General features: G+C 38.7%; 1 protein-coding gene across 4 annotated transcripts in view; it reads right to left on the reverse strand.

Annotated features, from left to right (window-relative positions):
• Positions 1-1,061: 1,061 nt before the first annotated feature.
• Positions 1,062-25,497, reverse strand: part of NADK (NAD kinase) — a 110,147-nt gene continuing 85,711 nt past the window's right edge. For 3 of the 4 annotated variants that reach the window (XM_063436388.1, XM_063436386.1, XM_063436387.1), the window contains exons 4-12: positions 16,823-16,952; positions 16,389-16,497; positions 15,432-15,517; positions 10,265-10,367; positions 9,263-9,408; positions 6,998-7,097; positions 4,682-4,839; positions 3,895-3,977; positions 1,062-2,341 (exon numbers count right to left, since the gene is read on the reverse strand). In XM_063436388.1, the coding sequence (XP_063292458.1) occupies positions 2,194-2,341; positions 3,895-3,977; positions 4,682-4,839; positions 6,998-7,097; positions 9,263-9,408; positions 10,265-10,367; positions 15,432-15,517; positions 16,389-16,497; positions 16,823-16,952 (1,063 nt within the window). In that variant the 3' untranslated portion in view covers positions 1,062-2,193. Of the gene's footprint in view, positions 2,342-3,894; positions 3,978-4,681; positions 4,840-6,997; positions 7,098-9,262; positions 9,409-10,264; positions 10,368-15,431; positions 15,518-16,388; positions 16,498-16,822; positions 16,953-21,870; positions 22,473-25,497 lie in introns of those variants that run through there. The other variant, XM_063436389.1, reaches the window with a different exon arrangement.

The following is a 25,497-nucleotide window of genomic DNA, read 5'->3' on the forward strand; positions in this document are numbered from 1 at the left end:
AAAGCATTCATCTTGAAGCGCATGTGAGTTTGTCATGTTCCCAGCCCCACATTAATTAAAAGCAATGTGTACAAAAATGTCATCCAAACCACCGAAAGTAAAGTGTGAATAGTTGGGAAATTAGAGATTTCATATTTTACAATATGTTATTTAAAGTGAAAACAAATGGCTTGGAGAAGTTTTCCAATTATTTTTTTTTTGTTTTTTTTGGCCTAAAATCTGAAACTCACTTTGAATTCCTAAAGATTCACACTTTTAAAATAATGCTGTCTAGTCAAGAGCCTTCTCTAGCAAAAAGGGCTTAACGTGGGACTTGTACTCCCAAGTTTGAACTTGCTAACGGCTCGTTTTTGAGACGAGTCAGGTAACCAGGTAAAAGGTCCTATGTTATTGATTATCCCTGGTAATTCCAATATCTTGATAGAAATGAACATGCATGAAAATACAAGGTCGATTACCATGAGACACTCGGTTTCTGTGGAGACCTTACTTCTTACCACATTCTGCAACAATTTTGTCATGAGTATGGCCACAAAGATGGCAATGATATGCCTACTAATGCACAGTTATTGCTTGCCAGACATCTACAATAAACATTTTACATCAAAAAAATGAATATATATCTCAGATTGGAGACTTTGCATTTCAAAAGAGCGATTTTTTTTATTTTAGCTATCTGAGTTTTAGAGGAGCTTAAACTTGATTTGTTGTAATCGACAGGGTTGAAAATGACATTTTAGCATTGTGAGTTATTTAGCTCCTGATAATTAAAGGAACGTGTTTTCAAATGACATTCCAAATTTAACGAACATCGAAACTAAATTGTTACACTTCTTCCAACACATCACTGTGTATTCATTTTTAACTTCTTAGAGGCAATAACTTAACAATTCATTAGCCAACCTATGTCTCAGTTACAAAATATTATAATGTTACTTCATTTTCAGAACTTCTGTCCCTCCCGCCCGAATGCTATTATTTCTCTGATCCCCTCTCCCTATGCGAAGGGGCTAGAGCCCACACATCTTTTCAGTAGAGATACACACAGGAATACAGAGAAGTTCTGGAAAATACTTTGTTATTTTGAAACATTGCACAGGTGCAGGGTATTTGGTTTTATGATACAAAAGAACAATGTACTTTAGTGGATGTTCAATAATGGGTCAAGATCAAAGATACTTGGCCATCTACTTTAAATAACCGAACTACTACTTGAAGAAAACACATTAACCCACTGGTATTTTCCATAAACTGTAATCCAAACTCAACCTCCTAGCACTGTTTTAAAAGAGGTATGAAACAGGTGAAATAAATTCCTATGTAAATAATCTAATGTGGTGATTGCTAGCGTTAGCACTACAGATACTTAAAAATTACTTTTTCTACAGTGCACATGGGACAATGTATCTCAAAAACATTTGTATACGAGTGTGAAAGTCAGATATCATTGATCTAATGTCTCTAAAAATTCCACTAATGGAATGCTCAAAAACCTCAGTAAAACATCAATCAGCTTCACTATATTGGAGACAAAGTTTATTTAAAACCCACAAAGTCCAGGTGGCCGGCCTGCTTCACTAATGGATACGCCAATGGAAAAATAGAGTACGGACTCAAATTGTATGATTTCTATTCATATTGGTCTCCTAAATTAGCGTTGGCTCTCCTTGCTCTTGATATGAAGCTGGGTTGAACAAAAGACACAAGGGTAAAAATGGTAGCCTATAATATCCTATTCTTTTGATATGTAAAGTCACAAAATAGGCTTTTGAAGAAAGAGTACAACAAAAAATACATTATATGATTTATCTGTTGTGAGACACTTAATTATAAAATGTAAACAAATCTACTTAACCAGTTTGTGCTCAGAGAGTCCGCAACGCTCTGCAACCTACTGCAAACACCTCTGGCAGCAATAACGTTAATATTTTCAATTTTATTTTCTATGAAAACACAAATATAAAGTTTTTGTTTTTTTTCTAAATCTTAAAAGATATCGCTAGTTGATAAATAAAGGAAGCTGGTTATCAGTAGACCAGTACTTTGCAGTTGCTGGTTTTTCCAAACGCACTTCTGTCTGGGTTTGGTCTTTTGTCCATAAATTGGGTGCACATGAATCGGAAAGACTGGAGTAAGAGAAAACAGGCGTGGCTCGTCCACTGTAAGCAACACAGTATGAAAACATGGTCAGCTTCAGAATTCTTCCTCATCCAATGTGAAATTGTTTTGTTTCTTTCGAACGTTCCAATGTAAACACTCTGCCAAGCTGTCAAACCAATCATTGATTGGGTCCCGGAAGCAGATGGAAGGGACTGGGTAACAAGAGGTAGTGATGCTAATACTGGAACGAGAGAAGGTGACACCTTAGTTAGAAATGAGATACAAAATTTCAGAGGTAGGTATAATATCTCGCGGTATAAACCCCAAATGAAAACTTGCATGCATTTCCTTATGTATTTTTTCACAGGGCATATTAACTGTAAGACACAGTATAATAGGGTTAATACAAGAGGGCTACTGCACCAAAACCACTTTACTGAGAAGAAGTGCTCTGAATGACTTTAGGGGTCCTTTAAATGTGGAATGGTTTGGCCAGTGCAACTCATTTTACATGGCAGTAAAACTATAGCTACCAGTTTAAAGGACACTCCGAGAATCATACTTGTAATGCTTGCATCAACTTATGGATAGTATGAAGAGGTTCCATGTACCTCTCTACCTGTACAGTGTCTTATAACAAAAGTAAATTGCAAAAACATTGTATATATAAACACACCCATCATTCAAATCTATCACAGGGTGGAAGCAATGATGTTACAGTAGAGGTGGAAAGTAACTACTCACGGTCGCATCATGGTCCACCATAGTCTAACACAGGGTTCTCTGAACCCGGGACCTCCAGATGTTGCTGAGCTTTAACTACCATTATTCTTTGAATGAAATAGATAGCCAGGGAATCATGGACGTTGTAGTTCAACATCTGGAGAGCTAAAGTTTGGAAACCCCTGGTCTAACAAATTAGCAACTGCCACCTGAAGTCGGATCTATATGAGCATGTGACATTATGGAAACCGTTGTAGTGCAACTTGTAAATGAGATAGGACTTATTTGTAAAGGATTTTTTTTACCAACAATTACAAACTGAAAATAAATATGTCATTGAAAACTATTGAATGATATAGGCTAGTGGTCTCTCCTTTTTTCTATGTAATAACTGGAGGCTGTGCGCAGGATTCTTAGTTTAATGGAAGCTAATCATTTAATGACCAAGTTTTAAGAAAATGAAAAACTTAAAGCACTTAAATGTTTAAACCATAAATGATTATTTTTTTTACATTTTATTCAGACTAGATGGACTAACTGCTTCTTTCCTTGTGAAAGATTCTAAAATAAGCAATTAGCAAGTATCTATACACTAAATTGTTTTAAATCAAATAGTTTTAGAGGAAGGAATCTTTAAAGGGCCACTACAAGCACCCAGATCACTTCAGCTAGACCACCCTGTGTCCCTATTGAAATAAGCGCTGCAATGTAAAACAGAGAAACTTCAATGTTTACATAGCAGCACGAAGTCTGTATGAGAACACTGTCAGCCATTTCCCCATCGGAAAGCATTAATTCAATGTTTTCCTGTAGGGAGGGCCACATGCGTGCATAGCACTTGCTGCGCATGCATATTAGCCCCCCTCCAAATCACGCAAAGTCGGAGGTGGCAGAGCCCCGACCCAGCGCCGAGGGACATCTGCTCTGGGATTAGGTAAGTAAATAAAGTGATTTTAACCATTTATTTTCCACCGTGGGTGGGGAAGCAATATTGCCAGAAATACAGCTTTAAAATATATTTAATCAGGTTTTAAATTGTTGCCTAAATATAGATTACTGTCAACTCCTCACCTGTCTCCGTGGCAGATTTCTTGCCTCTTTCTCCCGTCAAATGATACCCATGCAGTGTTGCGAGCCTCAGGAGATAACATGATCTGAAAATAAATAGTTCTTTAAATAAATAAAAGAAACCTAACAGTCTGGAACAAAACAAGCAAGTTGGGGAAGCAGAAATGACAAATATGCCTCAACCCCTTTGCCTACTCCTACATGAGGAGAAAACAAAAGATACCCACAAGAATTGAACTCATGCTTCCTATTTTTATTTATTTATTAAAAAAAATAATAATACTAATTTGATCTTTGAAGGCTAGTTAAAAACAAACATCAAAACGATATCTAAAATCTACAGGACAAACTTTATGAATCAATTTAAAGAGAAACACCTAGGACAAGCTTCAGACACAGCTAAAACACACATTATGCAAGTTATTCGGATTTTGAAAAATAAATATGTTTTGCAGGGGGTTAGGGGGGAAACAAACCGACCATCTCCATATTGCTACAGGAAATAGACTATTTACTGAAGGCAACGCAAGTGTTCGCTGCATTACTACACTAGCCTACATCACTGAACCCTAAATCACAGGCGATATATGTACGCATGGCACTGCACCTCCCACACGTTAGAATAAAAGATCATGGATTAGCTAAAAAAATGTTCTGCAAACTTCCTTGTAAGGAGATCAAGAAATTTACTTCACCTTATACAGCAAAGTGCAGGGCTGTATTTGCCTCCAACCAATCAGATGAAAAGTATCATTAATACAGGGCCTAATTGTTCAAATCAGCTGCTCACCTTTAACTCTACTCCGGCAGGGACCACGATTGGTCGGAAAGAGAGGGAATGAGGACAAATGGGGGTTATCATGATGGCAGGGACGTTGGGGTGGATCATGGATGCTCCTGCTGCAGCAGCATATGCAGTGCTGCCTGTGGGTGTAGATACGATAACCCCTGAAAGAAAAAGAAAAAAAAAGGTTAAAACCTATACCCTGAGACAGAATTAGCTGTCAGACCCTCTACTGTTTACTACTTAAACAAGCGAGTTACTTAGCAAACTGTTTATTATAGTTCCGACATAACTGCCTAGCTTATCATTATGCTCTTCAAGACAAAATATGTGCAAATTCTCTATGCCACTGTTTCACCTATCTATGTTCAAATATAAATGCACGCTGTTGTGGTGTATGACTATCCTATGTACTCACCTGCACAACAAAAATAAAGAATTATAAAAAAAAAAACAAAAAAACACTATACCCTTAAAGAAATTTAAAAAAAACAGGCTCTAAAGCTGCAGCTGTAATTGGGATGAGGGTATGAAAGAAATAAGCAGGAAATTGATGAAGATTGCCGTCTGGAATGGACAATGAACATTGTACTTGGTGGAGGATATTGGGAACAAAATTACAGAGATTTGTATTTCTGAATGACTAATAAAAATACTGAAATATAACCTTGATTTAATGTGTGATCCACTAACTTGGAAATTAAAGGGACACTATAGCCACCAAAACAACTACAGCTTAATGTAGTTGTTCTGGTCAGTATAATAGCTCCCTTCAGGCATTTTCATGTAAACACTGCCTTTTAAGAGAAAAGGCAGTGTTTACATTGCCTCTAGGGACACCTCCAAGTTGCCACTCCTCAGATGGCCACTGGAGATGCTTCCTAGGGCAGTGCTGCACAGTAGCCAGCACTGACGTTCAGCGTCTCCAAGCTCAGCATGGGGACGCTACATTTCCCTCATAGAGATGCATTGATTCAATGCATCTTTAGGAGGAGATGGTGATTGGCCAAAACAATGTTTAGCCCCGCCCCTTGCCAATTTTAGCCAATCCAATGATTGGCTAAAAATCGGCAATTCTGATGATGTCACCAAGGGGGCGGCCCGCGTGGCGCTGGAAATAAGGTACGTTTTATTAACTTTTAAGGGGGCTAAGTGGGGGCAAGGTAAATTAAACACTATAGGGTCAGGAATACATGTTTGTGTTCCTTTAATATACTTCAGCGATACATGTTTACACCATTTAAAAATAATGATAGTGAATGTCTTGGTTTTCTACTAACTCTGTGATAACAGAGTACAAGGTACATAGAGCTGTTGGTTGGTTTAAAACAAAATTGTTAATTACCGCTATCTTGGTTTGCAATATTATCCAAATATATCGCACATATAGCAAACCATAAAATGTATTATTATCAGACACTAAACATTTCAAGACTTACTACAAAAAAATATTTAATAACATTACAGAACTATGGCAAATAATTCCAATCATCCGTGACCGTGCATGCTCTAACAACTGCTGCAGGACTCGAGGAAACCCTCAAAAGAGTTTATAATCAGCCTCCTTCTCTTTCTCTCTTGTGGTAACACCTCCCTCACGTAGCCGCAGCCCCATCAGTGGCAAATGCTTACCACCTGTCTGGAATTGTAACTTTGCTAGGGACAATGGTGACTGTCCGGTACAACTTGCATCTTACACTTTTCTTGCCCTGCACACCCATGAAAGTGCTAATTAAAGGGGAGGTAGAGGGCTAAGATAAAACATTGAACGTTAGGGAGAGCTTCCTTCCGTGAAGATGGAGAGACTTGTTCTGTTTGACTGGCACTTACCTGGCAGCAGCCTGGAAGTCTGAGTCTGACTGGAGGTTAGCCACAGCCCGGTCAAACTTTACACAATGATTACTTAGTCTGGGTACCTCGGACCCGGGCGCGTTTTGGACATTTTACTCTTGGGAGCTAGCACTGTCTGGGGACATATAACATGTCGCTATTGTGTACAAGAAAATCTATGTTTCGGGGTTATCATTATATGGCGTCCTGTTGTCTAAGTTAATAAAATCATTCCAGAGTTATCCCCCAAACACAGAGACACCAGGGAGGGGACCCATTGTTACTGTTGATGACCCCCCTGTTAACAATGTTGCCATTAATACATGCAAGTTGTGCCAAAACAGTGTGTTGGTTTTACCCCTTCATGAAGCCTTGGCTGATGTTTGGGGAAGAGCTATAATAACTTCTGCGATTCTACACCAGTGATAGAGAAACTTTGGCCGAGGTAATCAGTCAGAGTAAAGGAACTCCGTCACATTTTCATCTACTCACCATCTCCTTGCACTGTAGTTATGAGGTGTCCATCTAGGAAGACATCAACGTTGGAGAGATATGAAGATGGCCCTCTGTCCACCACCACTTCATTCAAGACCTGTGATCAAAAAACCCAAAAATGTTAATAGTTAATAAACCATACAGGTATGTCATAACCCATTCTACTTGACAATTACAACAATGTTAATTTACTAAAATTAACTTTTGCATGACTAGCAGCTGATGAGAAGAGTCTTTGACTATCAAGGAATTATGAAACCTGAACTCCAACAACTGGGACACCAAGGTTGGAGATCCCTGGTCTTGGTCTTTTGGTCTGTTTGCCATCATTGTCTGTCAAGTCCAGGGAGATTCCACTCCAGTGACCACATTAACAGGTGATAACAGTTACTGCAGGTATGTTTGTGAGTGTAAACTTCACACAGGATTGTGCTATGTGACATCATCAAACTCTACAATCGGTTTCTATTTTCAAACTTTAAAGGAACACTCCAAGCACTATAATAAGATCATTGTGGTGGTTTGTCCTCAAGGCGAGTGGTCAAACCGTTTGCTATCAGTTTGACAAGTCAGCTGGGGCCCCTGAGTGCTGGTCACCTCTTGTGCAGCCAAGGGCTATCTGCATTGAGCTGGCCTGTTTCTTGCTCCACAAGAGGCTGTGCCAGGTTGACTCCAAGTAAGTTGTCAAACATTTGCAAATTATTTGCCTACTTACCCTTAAAGAGCCCAGAGCCCTCCTGGAACTATAACCAGCACAACAAGATGGAAAAAACAAACCTCCAAATTACATTGTCAAGAAACTGGTGTTTATAAATATATATGAGTGACAATACTGCCATTTAACTCAAACAACTTTTATATGTCAGATTTTCACGTGCGCCACTTCGTTTTAGAGTCTGAGATCTATGGTATAAAATACACAAGTATGATGTGGTACACTGAACATAAACATAAATATTAAGTTATCACCACCAACCCCAAAAAATTGCAGCTAAAAATGTCCCATAAAGACAGATTCCTATGTATTAAAGGACCACTATAGTGCCAGGAAAACATACTAGTTTTCCTGGCCCTATAGTGCCCTGAGGGTGCCCCCACCCTCAGGGACCCTCTCCCGCCGGGCTCTGGGGAGAGGAAAGGGGTTAAAACTTACCTTTCTCCAGCGCCGGGCGGGGAGCTCTTCTCCTCCGATCCTCCTCTCCTCCCATTCGGCTGAATGCGCACACGCGGCAAGAGCTGCGCGCACATTCAGCCGGTCTCATAGGAAAGCATTATCAATGCTTTCCTATGGAAGCTTGCGTGCGCTCACTGTGATTTTCACAGTGAGAATCACGCAAGCGCCTCTAGCGGCTATCAATGAGACAGCCACTAGAGGCTTTGAGGGCTGGATTAACCCATTTATAAACATAGCAGTTTCTCTGAAACTGCTATGTTTATAAAAAAAAATGGGTTAACCCTAGCTGGACCTGGCACCCAGACCACTTCATTAAGCTGAAGTGGTCTGGGTGCCTAGAGTGGTCCTTTAATGGAAAGAAAAGATGATTTCACAATATTATGCGAAATCTCAGTAATAAGATTATATAAAATTAAAACAGAATTCACTATATCACCTGCTTGTTTACCCTTCCAAACAGTAAATTATATTTTATACATTACTATTTTCTTTTTTCCCCCTAAATGTTTTATGTTTGTTGTGCATAAGATTACATACAAGCGTGTATGGCCACGACAGCTCAAACAAACATCATAGTAGCAAACGTTATAAGACAGTGTTGGGTCATGTAGAGTAAATGCACTTTCAAAACATACACTAGCTTACTATTTTTAACTAGATATGCTTATAGTTAGTTTAACGACTTGTACAACTAGTCAGACATGATGCGAGGAAGTATATCGGCTGTTTCCCCCTTCCGCGAAGCCCGCCAGGCGTGTAGGCCGTAATATAGTTCCTGGCCTCAGGCTTTGGAGAAGGGCTTCAAACTTGCTCCAGAAGGCGCCCCCACAAGCAGGAACAGGATACGGGTCGGTAGAGTTACTTTTGAGGGTGACATCACACCAGAAAATCAGAGTTATCGAGCCTTATTGGAGGCGCTCATGCTATGCATGTCTGCTCTCCATGACGGCCAGGCCCCTCCCCTTTCTATTTTTTTATGCATTAAGCACCTCCTGGTATAAGGAATTAAACCGGGACCTTCCGGTGTGACCACTTCTTCTGCACCAGAGAAGGGACACCCCACCGAAGATATGAGAACCAACATTTACCTGATACTTGGTTTGCTTTCCCAACTCCTTTTCTGGCTTAATAAGACCGTTTTCCTCCACCCCGTTCTGCATCACAAATTTCTTTTCTTTGTGCTCCTTCACCACTTTGACTTTTAGCCTGCTGCGTAACACAAGGGCTGCATTACCTGCGCAAAAACACAATGCGGATTGCGTACAATTTAATAGAGTCAATTGTAAAACCGTACGGTTGGGTTATAAATAATGCTCAGAACAGAACATGCCTCTAATAAACAGCAATACATGACGCTCCGAAATAGTAAAAGCTGAAAACAATTATATCTATCATAAATACAAAGTCAATGCTAAGAGACTAGTTAAAGGTTATAAACAGACACCTAGATACATTAACATCTGCAAATCATGAAACTGGCACTATTGCTCTGGCAATTCCTTAAGCCCATGTGCTTCCGAACAATCCGGAAGTAGTCACAGGGATGGTTGGCTTGTCTTATTGTAGAAGGGGGATATAATGGGACTTGTATCTTTTCATTCTCCTGGTAATTAGGAGCAATGGATTACAAGCCTTCTTCTAAAGACAGCTCACCAAGTTTGTGACTAATATTGATGTTGTGTGCAAGTTCACGCATTTAAATTCATGGTTACTTTTAATTAAATTTCCCTTCCTAAAGAGGGAGGGAACAATGTGTGTTGTTTTATGCTGCGAAAAAAACAGATATATAGTGAAATCACAAACAAATCATTACATTGTTCGGATTATACAGTTCATTATTAAAATAGGTTTTGTTTCGAGTTCCGTGTTCCGTGATCATGTCTCACAAGAACAAAGTAAAGAGATTAGAGGTTCTTGGGTCTTCTTAGCAGAACCCTAGAATAACAAACAGTAACCGTCTCAGTAATCAGAGCAGAAATTGCTCACAGACAAAGACTAAGACAATAGCAGCTTAAAGTGCAATGAAACCAATGGAGCTATAACATATAAAATCTGTACAATATGATGGGTTTGGCGGTTTGATTTCTTACCTTCTATAACCTGAGTGACTTGAGTCTGGAAGTTGTCAAAGCTAAAGGGTGTGAGGAAACCCAGTGAGCCCAAATGAAAAGCCATCACCGGTGGGACACTATCCTGAAAGATGAAGAAACAGTTTGTTGAGCTTCAGGAACCCTCACTGAACACCAGTAAGTGTGCTGACATAGTTTGTAGGCACCCTAAACGGAATGTCTGCCCAAACACTGAGTTGTAATTGCTCTTACTTTCTGCCTGGGTAGTAATCTAAGATTTGATTTGATAGTTAGAGGGGATTAATGATTTCAATGTTGTGGTTTGTCAAGCATACCTTCCCATGAAATTAAGTTAACACTTGTCATGCGTCATGTGAACTTGAGAGGTCAGGGACTGGTGTAAGACCAACAAAAAGATTTTAAAACGTGTTGTTTTTTTTCTTTGTTTTTTTTTTTAACCCGCAAGTTTTGTGTCTCTGGTCACCTGCATGCAATTATTGAAACAAAGCAGATCTTATGTTCAAAATAAAGGAAACACGGTGAACTTGCTATGTATATATTGCAAAAAGAACTTGTCTTTACAATTCGGCCTAGCACTGGACTTCATACTGTGAGGTCATTCTCTGTGTGGACATGGATATTCCGTGAAAGAATATATATATTTAAAAAAAAAAAAAAAAAGATATTACCAACTTATGAGCACAAAGAATATCAAAGGTTCATGAGGGGTTAAAAAAAATTAGATTTAGATGAAGGCATTTTTTTTTTCCATTTAATTAAAATTATGATTTTTTTTGTGCTCAACTGACCTGCTTGGAACAGTTTCCTTTAAGAGAAAATGTGACCAATTAAATAGTTGAAAGAATGCAATTCATTGTGTACCTATCCAATTAAACATAAAACCAGGGACATTTAACATTATTTCTATAGGTAGATTATGTGTATATAGATGATTTTGTTTTTAACAATTAAGCTAAATCCACTGCCTTTCAGAGTACTAGGCTGGACAAGGAGTACCGAAAAACTCAGAGCTATCACAGGGTGTCACACAGGTCAAACAAACTAAATACTTGGCAGCCTCTAGCCAGGGAAATATTTATGTGATTAAATAACTCAAGTGACTGAATCGGGGGGGGAAGGGGGAGGGGAAGGGGAGCAGTACGATTCTATGAATCCTTTTAGTTAATTTGAGGCTTGTAATATTCAATGACTCAAAAAACAGAGTCAGGGATATTGTGAGAGACAGGTGTTGTCAAAATGGACTGGGTGGGTCATGTAAATCAAAAAAGGTCCCAACATTCAATTAAAAAAATAAAATAAAAAACCTACACCAAAAAAACAAAAATAAAGACAAGCCACAACTTTTTCAAAAGTAATCTATACGTGAATCTGCTCATCATTAGAGCATGCATTCATTATTTCTTCTTATTTTGGGGCTCTGTGTGATTGCATTTCTTAAGAGTTCCAAAGACTAGTTTTGGATTAGCACTCTAATTTTAACCAGTAAGCATCGTTCTATGTAAAATACTAGTCTGTTCATATAACATTAATAAAACACACTCATGGCTGCAAATTTTAGAGGGAGATGGATACTGTACATGCGCACAAATACACCAAACGCTGGAACCTGCATCACCTCTAAGAAATAATCTAGCATACCGTCCAACATTTCAAATGGACAGAGAGGGACACTTTCATTTTAGCAGTGTGAGATGTTCTGAGAAATTGCTCATTAGATTACTTACAGATAACAATGTATTTAACTTAAAGGAACACTAGAGCATGAAGAATATAAATGTATACTCCTCAGCTATAGTGCCCAGGTGGCTGTTTAGCTCCTGACCGCTACCCGTCTCCGTGCTGGAGTCCTTGGCTGAAAACATTGATATCAACAATCTCAGCCAATCCAATGCTTCCTTATAGGAGGCTAAGGCACATGTGCGGACAAAACGCTGCCCCAATAATAAGCTATTTTGGAGGAAGCACCTCTAGCGGCTGTCTGAGGGATTTCCCTTGCAGGACAAAACAGGGGGGCATGGCACCCAGACAACATCATTTTGATGAAGTTGTCTGGGTGCCTGTAGTCTCCTGTTAAATGTAATTTAGAACAAGATCAATGTATCTTACTCACCAAGATCAATGTATCTTACTCACTCACATTTATTGAAACATTACTGTGAATATTATTGTTCTGGAGCTCAGTTATACACTGAGCCACACCAGCAACATGGAGCTCCTAGAAAAAGGGGGACATTAGGAAAGAAAAGAGGAATAAAAAAAAAAAAAGAGGAATTTGGGCACAAAATAGGGACTGTCCTTCCTAAATACTGACAGTTGGAAGGTATGCAATCTAGAATTCTGAAACTGTGCAGTAACAAAAAGAGAGAACTAACCATTACTATGATTAACTGCTTGAAAATGCTAATGCGAGGCTATGTGAAACAGCTGTAGGTTCTGCTACTTGCTATTTTTGGACTTATTTTCCAATTTAAGAAAATCATAATAATAAATCTGTTAATGGCTCACTTTAGTGTTGTTTTTTTTTTCCCAAAAAGAGCAAACTGTAGTGACTGAAATCCAAAAGATTAAACTAATTATGACAAAAATATCAAATATGAGCCATTTTGGCCTAGATTTTGCAGTTTGCTTTAATCCAATATAATTTAGGAGCTTAGTGCGTAAAACTCTTGAACTGAATTGTCAACTGGAGCCCATTGCAGAACTGTGTCCGGATTAAGTGAATCTTTCGAGTTATGCAACGCTTGGAAACAATACAGAACAGAGTTACACCTACAAGCTTAAAACGGTCCTTAACATCAGTACCTAAACAGGTCAAACTGGTTTTATACTCTCTGCTTAAAGGGACACTCCAGGCTCCAAAACTATTTGAATGATTTGACAGGCTTTGGTCTCATTAATAAGCTAGCTTGTACTTCTAGTTTTTCCAAAGTAATTAAAATGTTTTTGGAATTCTGCACCATAAGCCTGCCACTAACAGTAACGAGTAAATCGAAAAACCAGCAACCTGCAGTAGAATAAGAGGACACGCAGGCAGATATATAGTAAGGATATCACTACCTGTGTTGTTGACTGATGTCAGCTTGACTGTACATTGAATACAGAAGTGCCATTGTATATTACAAGCATTTTGTAACCAGAGCAGCATGTAGATGACAAATCGTGACAGACGTAAAGGAACACTCCCAACGTTAAAAATCAAAGTTCAGTTTTAACGTTTGGAGTGTTCCTTTAAGCCTATCAATGTCAGGCCCCCGTCTATACAACAAAACTAAACTAAACGAGAACTTACCTGGGGGTCAGAAAGAGCCTGACAACCAATAACAAAAGTTGACAAAGGATGACTAAATCTCCGCTCTTTGATAACTTTTGTAAACCTGCAGGTTATATGTAAAGAAAAGTAGTCCCTACTTTTCCTTATATATAACTTCAAAAATATATATATATTTTTTTTAAAGAATGTTTTTGTTTTTTTCTTTGTTTCTTTTTCACTGAATGTAGTACAAGTTGTTTGAAATCCTAGGGTTGCTGCGGTTTGTCCTGATTATTGTCGGAATGATTGGAGTACTGCTAATACTGACCTTGTCTGGACTACTATCCGAGTGAACGTTTGAAGAAAATGAAGTTTAAAAAAAAAGGTATTTAGAATATCTTTACACAAAGTTTTGATAAACAGTCTGTTTTATTAACACACTCTGTCCACGTGTAACATACAAAGAGACTTCTATATTTAAAGGGACACTATAGTCACCTGAACAACTTCAGCTTAATGAGGTTGTTCAGGTGAGAACTATAGCTCCCTGCAGCCTCTCATGTAAACACTGTATTTTCTGAAAAGCTAGGAACACCTCCAGTTGCAGTCACTCAGAGTGAACCAGAGGGACTTCGGAGTTGATAGGCCTCCATCCACTCAGATCTGCTGTCAGCAGAGCACAGGGCAGCACTGTGCACAGCATCATGTGATTCAGTATCTCCTCCCTCTGCATGCAGACACTGAACTTTCCTCATAGAGATTCATTGATTCAATTCATCTCTATGAGGAGATGCTGATTGGCCAGGGCTGTGTTTGAATTGTGCTAGCTCTGCCCCTGATCTGCCTCTTTGTCAGTCTCAGGCAATCCTATGGGGAAGCACTGTGATTGGATCAGGCTGCCACATGTCAGCAGACTGCTTGTTTTTCTGAGTCTAACAGCATGCAGATTTACAGCTTCAGGCTTGAATACAGTAAGATTTTGACTATATTTATGGAGGCATGAGGGGCCCAGGGGGGCTAAATGGTGGTGTTAACACTATAGGGTCAGGAATATATGTTTGTGTTCCTGGCCCTATAGTGATCCTTTAATCCACAACCAAACAGCAGAAAAAAACCAGACAAAAAGCGCTCCACTTTTGGTATATGTTTAGAGTATACCAATTTGTGTCTGTTACAGTGTGTGTGTGTGTGTGTGTGTGGAATAAAGGTGAATCCTGCTGCTAACTGCACTATAAGCACTTTTTGTGTAACACACATTCTCCCAAAATGAGATTTCGGTTCTAGTTTTGCAAGAAAACCAACAGACAGCTAGCCATATGCTTACTATTGGGCATTCACTACAGTGAGAATTTAAAGTGAATTTAAAATTTAAGGCCAGAGCAGTCAAACTGACTCAGCGTTTTTTCCATTTCAGCTATTTTTACCTTGCATTTTAAAATCCCTTTGAATTCTTACTTTGGTACACAAACCTGTATAGACCTGTTTGGGTGTCCTCTCCTACTAATGCAGGCTGCATGAGTTCACTCAGGGTTGTTACTGGATGAACTATGTACATATATATATATATGCTGCTATATATAATATACTTTTTTTTTTCCTGGATCAAGAGGGTGCGGCTAAGGAGACATGATTATGCTGAAGGCTTTTATAAAAACACACAGTTTTCTTTCTCAAACAGCACGAAGATTTGAGTATGCGAAAAATACAGCATATAATTAAGTTGTATTGGTGCCCCCGAATGTCCCTTTAAAGTGATCCAATTCTCGTTACAATCTACGCTTCCTGGTGAATTGAGCCTCCTTTCACAGTTCATTAAAATCTTTATAGCTAAACAATGTTAAACTGCGGGTGTAGATCTATTATCAAGTCTACAGAAGCTTTTTTGGACAGGTTAATGACCAGATGAATATAACAGACCTGAAAGAGAGATGACGCATACAGTAAGGTCCCGTCCCCTCCAAGGCAAATAATGAAGTCAATCTGATTGGAGATGTCATCATAATCTGGTATAAAAAAAATAAAATAAAATAAAACTTAATTGGCACACAAAAACTATTTTAAGAGGAATCATTTTGGAGCCTATCCCCTACGTGAAATAATGGGTCTAGATAAAGTCCAATTCTAAACAGGACTATACACAGGACACAAGGTTACGCATTTAGACTGGAAGAAGAGAGATTTTGTCTAAGGCAAAGGAAATGGTATTTTTACAGTAAGAACAATAAGGAAGTGGAATGCATGAGGAGGTGGTTTTATCAGAGTCTGTTCAGATTTTTAAACAGACACTGGAATTCAGAGTTTTTGCAAAAACAGAATATTCATATCATGATTCATATAGTCATAATTCATATAATTTTTAATTTGTGGGGTAATAGCCTCTTGATCCAAGGAGATATCCGACTGCCATTTTGGGGTCTAGAAGGATTTTTTTCCTATTTTGTTGCAAAATTAGAAGAGTTCAGACTGGAGTTTTTTTGCCTTGTTTTGGATTAACAGCAAAAACAAATGTGAGAGAGGCTGAACATGATGTCCGTATGTCTCTTTTCAGCCTACGTAACTTTTCCTGCAACACTTAAGGGCATCACCAACCACTGTACTTTTCTAACAACTTTCAATGAACCTTGAGGTAATTTTGCTTGTAAATTGTGACTGGTTAATCACAAAACCAGAAATAACAAAAAAAAAAAAAAAAGGAGTAAAATTGACAAGGTTTCCCCCCAAAATACTCAATTTTTTTTTTAAAAAAAATCTCCAAATCTCCAACTCCAACCAATTTTTTCCCTCTTCTGCTACTTTGAAAAAAATAAATACATACTGCAATTCCAAATGTGTCATTATTCTGTTCTTTGAGATATATGTGCTTATCCCTTTTACCTTCTCGAAAAGTGCAAAATTTCTTCTTCACTGGTCCGAAGTTCTCATCATTGATGATAGACGGGTCTTCCAGCACTTTCTTTTCCACATAAACAATCATGTCCTTTTCCTAAATGAACCACAAAAAATTATGAAAACAGAAAGCATGAGGTCACACATTGGATTCCCAGCTGCATGAAGAATTTAAAAGGAGAGTATTATTTATATATACCGGTATATATTTATTGTTTTTTAAAGAGTTAAAATAAAAATAGAAGCTGTAAATAGGTAAACTGGAGATTTTCCCCCATGCAATTCTTTAAACACTCAAGAAGTTCAGAACTAACAGTTCAAGGATGTTGAAGTCTCAAACCAAAAACAATACATAAAATGGGGACTAACAACCTCTTGAGAAGTTACATTATTCAGATATTTTTTTTCCAAAAGAGACTTACCTCAATGAGGAAAACACAGAGCTCTTTAAAAGGCTGCAGTAGACTGGCATCTCTGACCTTTTTGATCACCAAAACGCTTTTTGGTGGTTTGTTCCAAGTTAGCACCTGGCTCGCTGGGTCCTGAATATGCCTGGAAATGGAAAGAAAGAAAAAAGAAAAAAAATTGATACATAACCAACATAAAAGTGATAATTAATGGAAACAGACAAACTACAAGAGATCTTATGTCTGTTGCAGACGTATAAGCTAGCAAAGCATCATGGGGTTTGCAGTTCTACCCATTCGCCAGCCCTCCATTAAGGAATATTATAACTGAGAGCTTACGGCCTCTCAAAAGGATTCTGTGAGGCTTTAGTATGTGGCAGGCCCATCGTTAAATACCCAAACACATATCTAGCACACAGACTATCCCAACACATACTGCTCCTGAACAAACAGAGCTTCCAATTATAGCCCCTAATATTTCAAATGGTCACAGAGGGATAGTTTGATTTTAGAGGGTGTGGCCAGGGGCAGGACTATTCTTGGAAATTATAAGGTGACTTCTTGACTTAATTAGAACATCGGTATAAATGCAAATTTATTTTAGAACAATACCAAAAGGTATCTTATTTACATGGACTATCTCAAAATACATTATCGTTCAGAAGGCACATTATAGAGAGTTTTATTGCTATGAAGTCATGTTATGCACTAATACACGGCAAACACTTGGAGGTCTTAGAACAAGAGAGACATAAGGGACAAATAGGGTCTGTCTCTTGCCTTTGGCACTTTACTATGTAAATCCTACATTTAGACCAAATAATAGAGATCACAAGTCCTAAAATGTGGCCAATGCTTTCTTAAATATATCTTTAGGTATTTCTAAACAAATGGTTAACAATGGTCTAAATCAGGGGTAGGCAACCTTTGGCACTCCAGATGTGGACTACATCTCCCATAATGCCCTTAAAGCAGTAATACTGGCAAAGCATCATGGGAATGCAGTCCACAACATCTGGAGTGCCAAAGGTTGCCTACCCCTGGTTTAAATCTATCCACAGCAGCCATACAGTATCTACCCCCTTGGACGTTACACAACATTAAACTATGAGATGGAAAGAACTCCACGAAATTTAAAATTATACTGTACATATGTATTCTTTTCCTAAGCAACTGTGATCATGCTAACCTCAAGGGTTGGAGAAATCGATTACGTGCATAATCCAATTAAATACATTGAAGAGAAGTTGTTTGTTATGGTTCCCCACCCCATAGTGCTTTAGTAACGGAATCTTTAGAATGATAAAAGCAATGCTACAGAGGGAAGTGGGGGGTAAAGATTGTTTATGAAGTTATTTTTTTCTGCGCACAAGGTTTAAAAAGAGAGAGTTACATCCTATAATGTGGGAATTAAGGAATGGTGGATGTATACAGGAGAGTCAGCGTGCATTTTTTCCACTCTTAAACTCTTCCTTATTCTCAATCTATCAGATAGGGATGGTCTTAATACCAACTACAGAAGAAAGATGAGAAAATGGACAGCCACAAAGAATGAACAAATTAGATATATCCATAAATGTACACACACACAAACAAGTGAAGATATATACATATTGATCTGGCCAGAGGCTGCAATGGGGGTTAGGAGTGCCAGGTTGTCGAAAGAGATAATTATACAGAACAACAAGCAGTATGTTGCCTCAAAATATGAGCTGGGGACATTATCCAACGTGACCATGTTCCATACTGCACTATATCATATTTAATTTACCATGGCATATAGAGTTTAGGAGTATAATGAGTAAGTAAGAGGAAAGACGTCTGCGAGATGTCAGCACGGAGCAGAATTATTATATCTACCCATCAGCTCACATGTTTTAAAGAACACTGTTGTGACTACATTTCAGAAGATCTTGGCAAAATATTTACACATTGAGAATCTTGGATCTCGCCTGAAAACGCTTAGCTCAGCTCCTCTGTACTTTGCTGATGCAGACGTCCTCACACAAATTCAGTTAACTAAGTGACAACACTAAACGCAGACGCCAAAGACTAAATTTGTGGCAAAAAGCGCGGTGAATGCACGAAACATATGGACCACAAAGTTACACAGTAAACTGAAAAACTGAATTTCAAATATTAGACCAATATATTGGATGTGGAGGTGCGCAATTCAGTTATGTTTTTTTTTTTGTTTTTTTTTTGGGGGGGGGGGGGGGGGGGGAGAATAGAAGTCCTTAAGGTTGGTAAAGCATCATGGGAGTAGTAGTCCTACAACAATTGGTTGAATGCTGGTTTACAAGCAATGTTATACTCAAACCAAACTCCTGTAGGTTCAACTAGATAATAGAGTCCATTAACATGAATTTAGCCTGTAAAACTTGCACATGTGCAAGATATGGGTTTGCAACTACAAATATAAGGAGTACATGTTTTGCAGTAAACAAAATGCGAACATGATGTGTTTAACTTCTATATTAATTGCTTGTTTATCAAACATAAGGTTATTAGCCAGACAAGCAAAGTGCTTCTCAAGTCCAGATGGAGGGTATATTATACATATAACCTGGCCACCCATGTGCTTTCCTTCCAGTCTGTAACTCACATTCCAGCGTGGAAATGTTTATTTCAATGTATAACTGCTCAATGTGCGTTTGTCCAAGTAAATACCCCCCATGCTGGGAATGCAAATGGTTTATCATTTAGATTTCACACAAAAAATCTGTCTGCATTGTGTAACAATTGCGGATTTAAAAATCTGCACTCCATGTCACAAACAGGAGCAGATAACGCGTATGATAAAAGGGACAGCTGCTATGTAAATCAATTACAAATAATGCAAGTTGCATCTAGCGTCACCTCTTGAGTATAAATAAATAAAGCTTCATAGTTGCAAAGTTTTTTTTTGTTGTTTTTTTCTGTAGGCACTATGTACAAGATAGCCATTGATCTATTTTGACACTTGTTGCTACATTTGCTTTGTATAAAATCCTGGATGTTGATATCTACAACCGATATGCCCCAAGCCACAGATGTACTCTAAGGTGTTCAGACACACTGTCCTAATTAGTCAGGCATTTTTGTAGAACGCTTTTTTATTTATTTATTGTTTTAATAATGTTCCATACCATTAAAAACTTATTTACATTATAAAAATTACAAATACACCAGTGAAGACAGTAACATGCTTGGAGCCATAGCATTTGTCAAATCCGGTTAAATGTGCTGAGACACAAACTCCAATCATTCCCAGACAACCCTATATCTAATTTCCCTATCCTAATCCCTTTAGGAATGCAATCTGACAATCCAACACTACCTGTTGTTCTAAACAAAGCCTTTAACCTGAGTTTATATCATACAAGCAGTGAGTGTTCGCAATTACAGACTGTTCTATATCAATCCATGTACATGTCATTATACACATACTAAGATTACACAAGCCTGAAAGGTACCATGCAATACGGGACAGCGTATAAAAAGTCATCGGTATAGCAGCACAATTAAAATAAAGAATCTCCTGGCTATAGCAAGGCAGAAAAGAAATACACCAGTGTTATATCTGAGAAAAACAAACAGAAAACTTCTAACCAACACACAACTCCGGGGCCCCAGGGGTTTTATTTAACAAACTGCGTTGTGCTTAGATCTGTGGATAGATTTTCTTACAGCAATTGCTGTCTCCATCGTGTGACATGCCTCAAGTAGCTGTTTAGTGGACCCAACCAAAAGGGGTGAACTAGGGTTACAGGTTTCTACTACAACCTTAAGGATTACGGAGAACTGACCAGGTCATTTCGCTACGAACAATGCCATTGTTTTGGAAGAAAAGCGTAAAGAAACGCTCTATGCAAAATAAATAAAAAATATCAGCCATAATGTACCTTTCAAAACATCAAACACAGATATGTGTACACTGTTACATCAACAGTATCACTAGATCCCCATTTCTAATTTAAAATCAATGCCCTCTCCTTGATAACAGATGATGTAAGAAAGCAGTGGGTTCCAAACTAGACCCCAAACTCCCTACAATGTTTCAGGATTAAAGGAATTCCCCACTTTGACCTACCTGGAGTACGGAGGATGCGTGGGGGATCATTGCAATAAGACATTAATACTGACTTGACAAACTCCTATCAAACTGATGAATGAATATCATAGCAGTGGCGTATCCTATCAAACAGTAACACTATATCACACGATGGATTAATATGTTCACAGGTCTAAAAAGTTCACGTTATATAGTTCTATGTGCTATGATGCTTTTAGATATACTACAAATTGTCAGCAGAGCATTCATACCAGCACCAAAAGCCATAGCATTACAACAGAGCATCTGCAAGTATACTAAAGGGTCCGCATTGAAATAACATTCATCCGTACAATACAGATTACTGGGGAAAAACAGCAGGGGATTTAAAGGAAGCTATTAACTTCATAGGTCCCTCCAAAAAAAAAAAAAAAAAAAATGGAATGCCCAAACTACAGAGGGGAGGATAACTCACAGGGAAATCTTGAAATGCGAGCGAGTTACAAACAAGACTGAGTTACACAGATCTATGAGGTCTGGATGCATTAATGTTCGATTGTCTACGCTAGGACATACAAAGGTTTGTGCCAGATTCAAAACCACGTTAAGCATAGTTTTGTTCTGCAGTTTGAAATAACAAAAATGCAATTATAGCAAAACTATGTCATGCAAACAGTCTGATTCGTGTAAAAATAGCATGGATAAAAAAAATGCCCGGATCACAATTCTGCTGAATTAATTAACATATAAACCCACTTTTTTTTTATAAAAACGCAGACACACATAAAAAACTGTATACAAACATTGCGGCCCATCCCTTCCAGCAGTTCAAGTTCTTTTTAAATCAAATGTTATCGGCTATGCAGAATAAGCAGCAAAGTGGGCCGGGCAAGCACAAGCTTGGACCGGTGCCCCGGGAACTGTGTATTCCGCTTTTGAATTCAACACATTGGCTCACATTGTATTCTGATCAAAGCTGATAAAGCAAAACAATGTCCTAGGGCATTGGGTGGCCTTGCTTGATACAAACCATTGGCAGGTATTCTTTGGAATATTCTTTGGCTGCAATCTGTCAAAAATCTTCATGGTGCTCTGCATAAAATTGCCTGAATTCTCTAATGAACTGGATGACGAACTCTACATTCAGAGATGGCTGGGCTGTCGGTGCAACATTATTGACAGAGATCTTGCAAAATAAATAAATAAATAAATTTTGGCATGGGCTATCTTTCAATTTTTCCCAAGTGAAAAGTGATAAAAGGCAGAGGTAAAAAAAAAAAAAAAAAAAAATGCCTGGAGATAAAAATTGCTTTAAGTCATTTCCCAATTAGTAGGTGCTAAATATGATTGTCCCAGTAACTAATGTGATAAAAGACGCACATGGATCCAAATCTTAGAAGTCCATGAGAGCAGAGCAAGGTTTGCCTTGTTTCTGCACAAAATTCTGCCATGCCAGTCACATGTACCACTTTTTACCAGAAACGTTAAAATGATTGCAGACAAAGCTGTAATGAAGTCCTCAGTGCAGAAGGTGTACTCAGGTCTATCCCCCGGGATCTGACATATAACGTTTTGCAGGAAGAAGCATGCAAAGCAGGTCTTTCTATACTGGTTTGTTCAGGTACTCAGCAACCACAGAAGTGACAGCATCTTAAGTCATGCAAACTATATTGCACACAGAAGGCCTGCCCAGTAGGAGGAGTAGGGCTGCTTGAGTCAGGTGGGGAAAGCACACAGTGATCTCGTCACTTATTATGCTAGCAAACAGGGAGGATCACAGACCAGGAAGCTGAACGTTCTCCTGAAAACCCGAACACCTAGGGCATCAATCCTAGTATACCTAGTAAATTCCTTGCAATCCCCAATTACTCAGATCATATACACATCATTCTTTAAAAACTTGCATGCAGTCGCTATAATTACCTTTGCCGGGGTCAGAGAACTATAGTGCAAGAATGCTTACACAACACAAGGAGGAAATACTTTTATCAGACAGGGCACACGAGCATTCCAAGTCTGGACGGACATAATGAGGCTATTAAAGTACACTGCCAGTAAGGAGATGTGCAAACATAAGAATTAACCTTTTCAACATCCATCTTTCAAGACCCTATTATATGGAGAGAAAGCACTGGTGGAAAAAAAATAAAAATAAAATTCGCCATTAACATTTCTTTATAGAGTGGCCCTGAGTATTATATTAAATGGCAGACAGCACAATTTACTGCTGGCATGTCTATATAAGAGTATAAGATTTTGTTTCTAATACAAACATGTATACATTAATCTAGGTTTAATCTTCTAATAGAATACTATTAAAAACAACAGGCAGCTAAATAAGTGTACATATATCTATTTTACTAATGTAGCACTGGCCAGTGTACTTGGCACTAGGATGAAACGCCCCAGGTTTTTGGAGATTATAACATGATTAATGTATAGTTCACAAGGTGCATAATGCCGACCAATAGCACGCAGACTGAATAAGAAGAATCGATTTTTATGTAAACTTATTTTTATCTGTACATCTGCCAGAAATTTGATCAGAACGTAGTAGTCAAATTATGAAGAGCAGTTTTCACCAGTCACCTGGTGTGTTTTAGTTGGTAAATACTTACTGGGAGTTGTAGACCAAAAACTGACCAATGGTTATCACATTCTTAAGGGAAACCAAGCCATCAACAAAAGTATTATCAGTATTTTCTATTTACGAGAGCTACATTCAGCTGTTTCTAGTTTTCAATTATGTACGGGGTTTTAGATATTGATACTTAACTTAATGGTAATTAACTACTGGAAGAGTTTAGCTGACGTAGTCATACCTACCACTCTGAGATACTGCAGCTGAAGCATTAAAGGGACACTATAGTCACCAGCTTAATGTAATGGTTATGGTGTCTACAGCATGTCTCTACAGGCTTTTCAATGTAAACACTGCCTTTTCAGAGAGTCAGAGAGTTTCCTAGTTCAGTGCTGTATAATGTTCAGCGTCTACACACTCTGCATGGGAATGCTGAATGCTCCCCAAAGAGATGCATTGATTCAATGCGGATTGGCGCCAGTGGAGCATTTTGCCATGCATGTGCAATAGCCTCCCAATGCATTTCTACGGGTGAGCATTAGATTGGCAGAGATCACCAAATCTGTTGATCTCAAGCCAAGGAGGTGAAGCAGGAACAGCCACAAGTAGACCCTTGCGGCAAAGAAATAAAGTGAGTAAATCACCATTTTTAATCGGGGTAAGGGGAGCCAGACACTTATACGGCTATTTTAAACCTATAGTGTCAGGAATACATTATTCTATTCCTGACACTATAGTGTTCCTTTATTCTGTACTTGTTCTGGTAACTATAGTGTCCCTTTAAAATATGGCTTTTTGTAATTTTGCTTACAATTCTTAGATTTTCAGCCTTCTTCCATATAACTCCATCTAGTGTTACATAACTGTACTCAAACAGAGTTTTAACTTCCTATTGTGCACAACAGTGTTTCTCAACCTTTTACAAAGAAGTTCCCTTTTAGGTCTAAAAAAAGATTCATGAAAGTAATTTCTATTGATTTAAATTCTAAATGAAGCGTGTAGACACTGATATTTCTCGCACCCAGGCACACTATCTCCATTATAGATTCCTATTGTGTTCATACAGCGCAGCCCTTGCCCTCGCCAAACAGTCATACGTTTCCTCTCATTAGTTCATGCTCCCGCAATCCCAGGCGTCTCTGACACCTTTAACACCCCCCAAACTACCCTTACAGCCGATCGCTTTGCATGCTACTTTACCAACAAGATTGAACACCTTGCCATTCTCTGTCAACCACACGGTCATGCCTTTCCTACCCTTCAGACTTTCTCCCCAGCTACCGAACAAGAGGTGGCTGCGCTTCTCCTTTCCTCTCACCCCACCACTTGCCCGCTCGACCCTGTTCCATCTCACCTTATCAGATCTCTCTCCCCTTGTCTTGTGCCTTTCTTAACACACATCTTCAACTGCTCTCGCTCTTCTGGCATTGTCCCTGCTGACCTTAAACATGCCACTGTAGTAATGATACTGAAAAAAACATATTTTGACCCGTCCTCCCCCTCTAACTATCATCCCATATCCTTGCTTCCTTTTTCCTAAAAGCTTCTGGAAAGACTTGTCTTTACCCGTATGTCTCACTTGCCTTAATTCTAACTCTCTCCTTGGCCCTCTCCACTCTACTGAGACTGCTCTTATCAAAGTTACTAATGACCTAATCGCAGCTAAATCCAAAGGCCACTACTCCATACTAATTCTTCTTGACCTCTCTGCTGCCTTTGATACCGTTGATCATGCTCTCCTTCTTTAAACTCTTCAATCACTCGGTCTCTGTGACTCTGTCCTCTCGTGGTTTTCCGCTTATCTCTCCCAACACTCATTCAGTGTCTACTTTTCTAATATTACCTCCTCCCCTCGTCCTGTCTCGGGTGGAATCCCCTTCTATTCTCTCTTTATACTGCCTCTCTTGGCAAACGTATTACCTCTTTTGGATTCCACTACCACCTGTACGCTGATGACACCTAGATATATCTCTCCTTCCCGGACCTCTCCCCTGCCGTCCTGCAACGTGTCACTGCTTGCCTTTCTTCCATCTCTGAGTGGCTGTCCTTCCGCTTTCTGAAACTCAATCTCTCTAA

The sequence above is a fragment of the Pelobates fuscus genome, chromosome 11 (genome assembly GCF_036172605.1).
Source record: "Pelobates fuscus isolate aPelFus1 chromosome 11, aPelFus1.pri, whole genome shotgun sequence".
In the NCBI taxonomy this organism is placed as follows: Eukaryota; Metazoa; Chordata; class Amphibia; order Anura; family Pelobatidae; genus Pelobates; species Pelobates fuscus.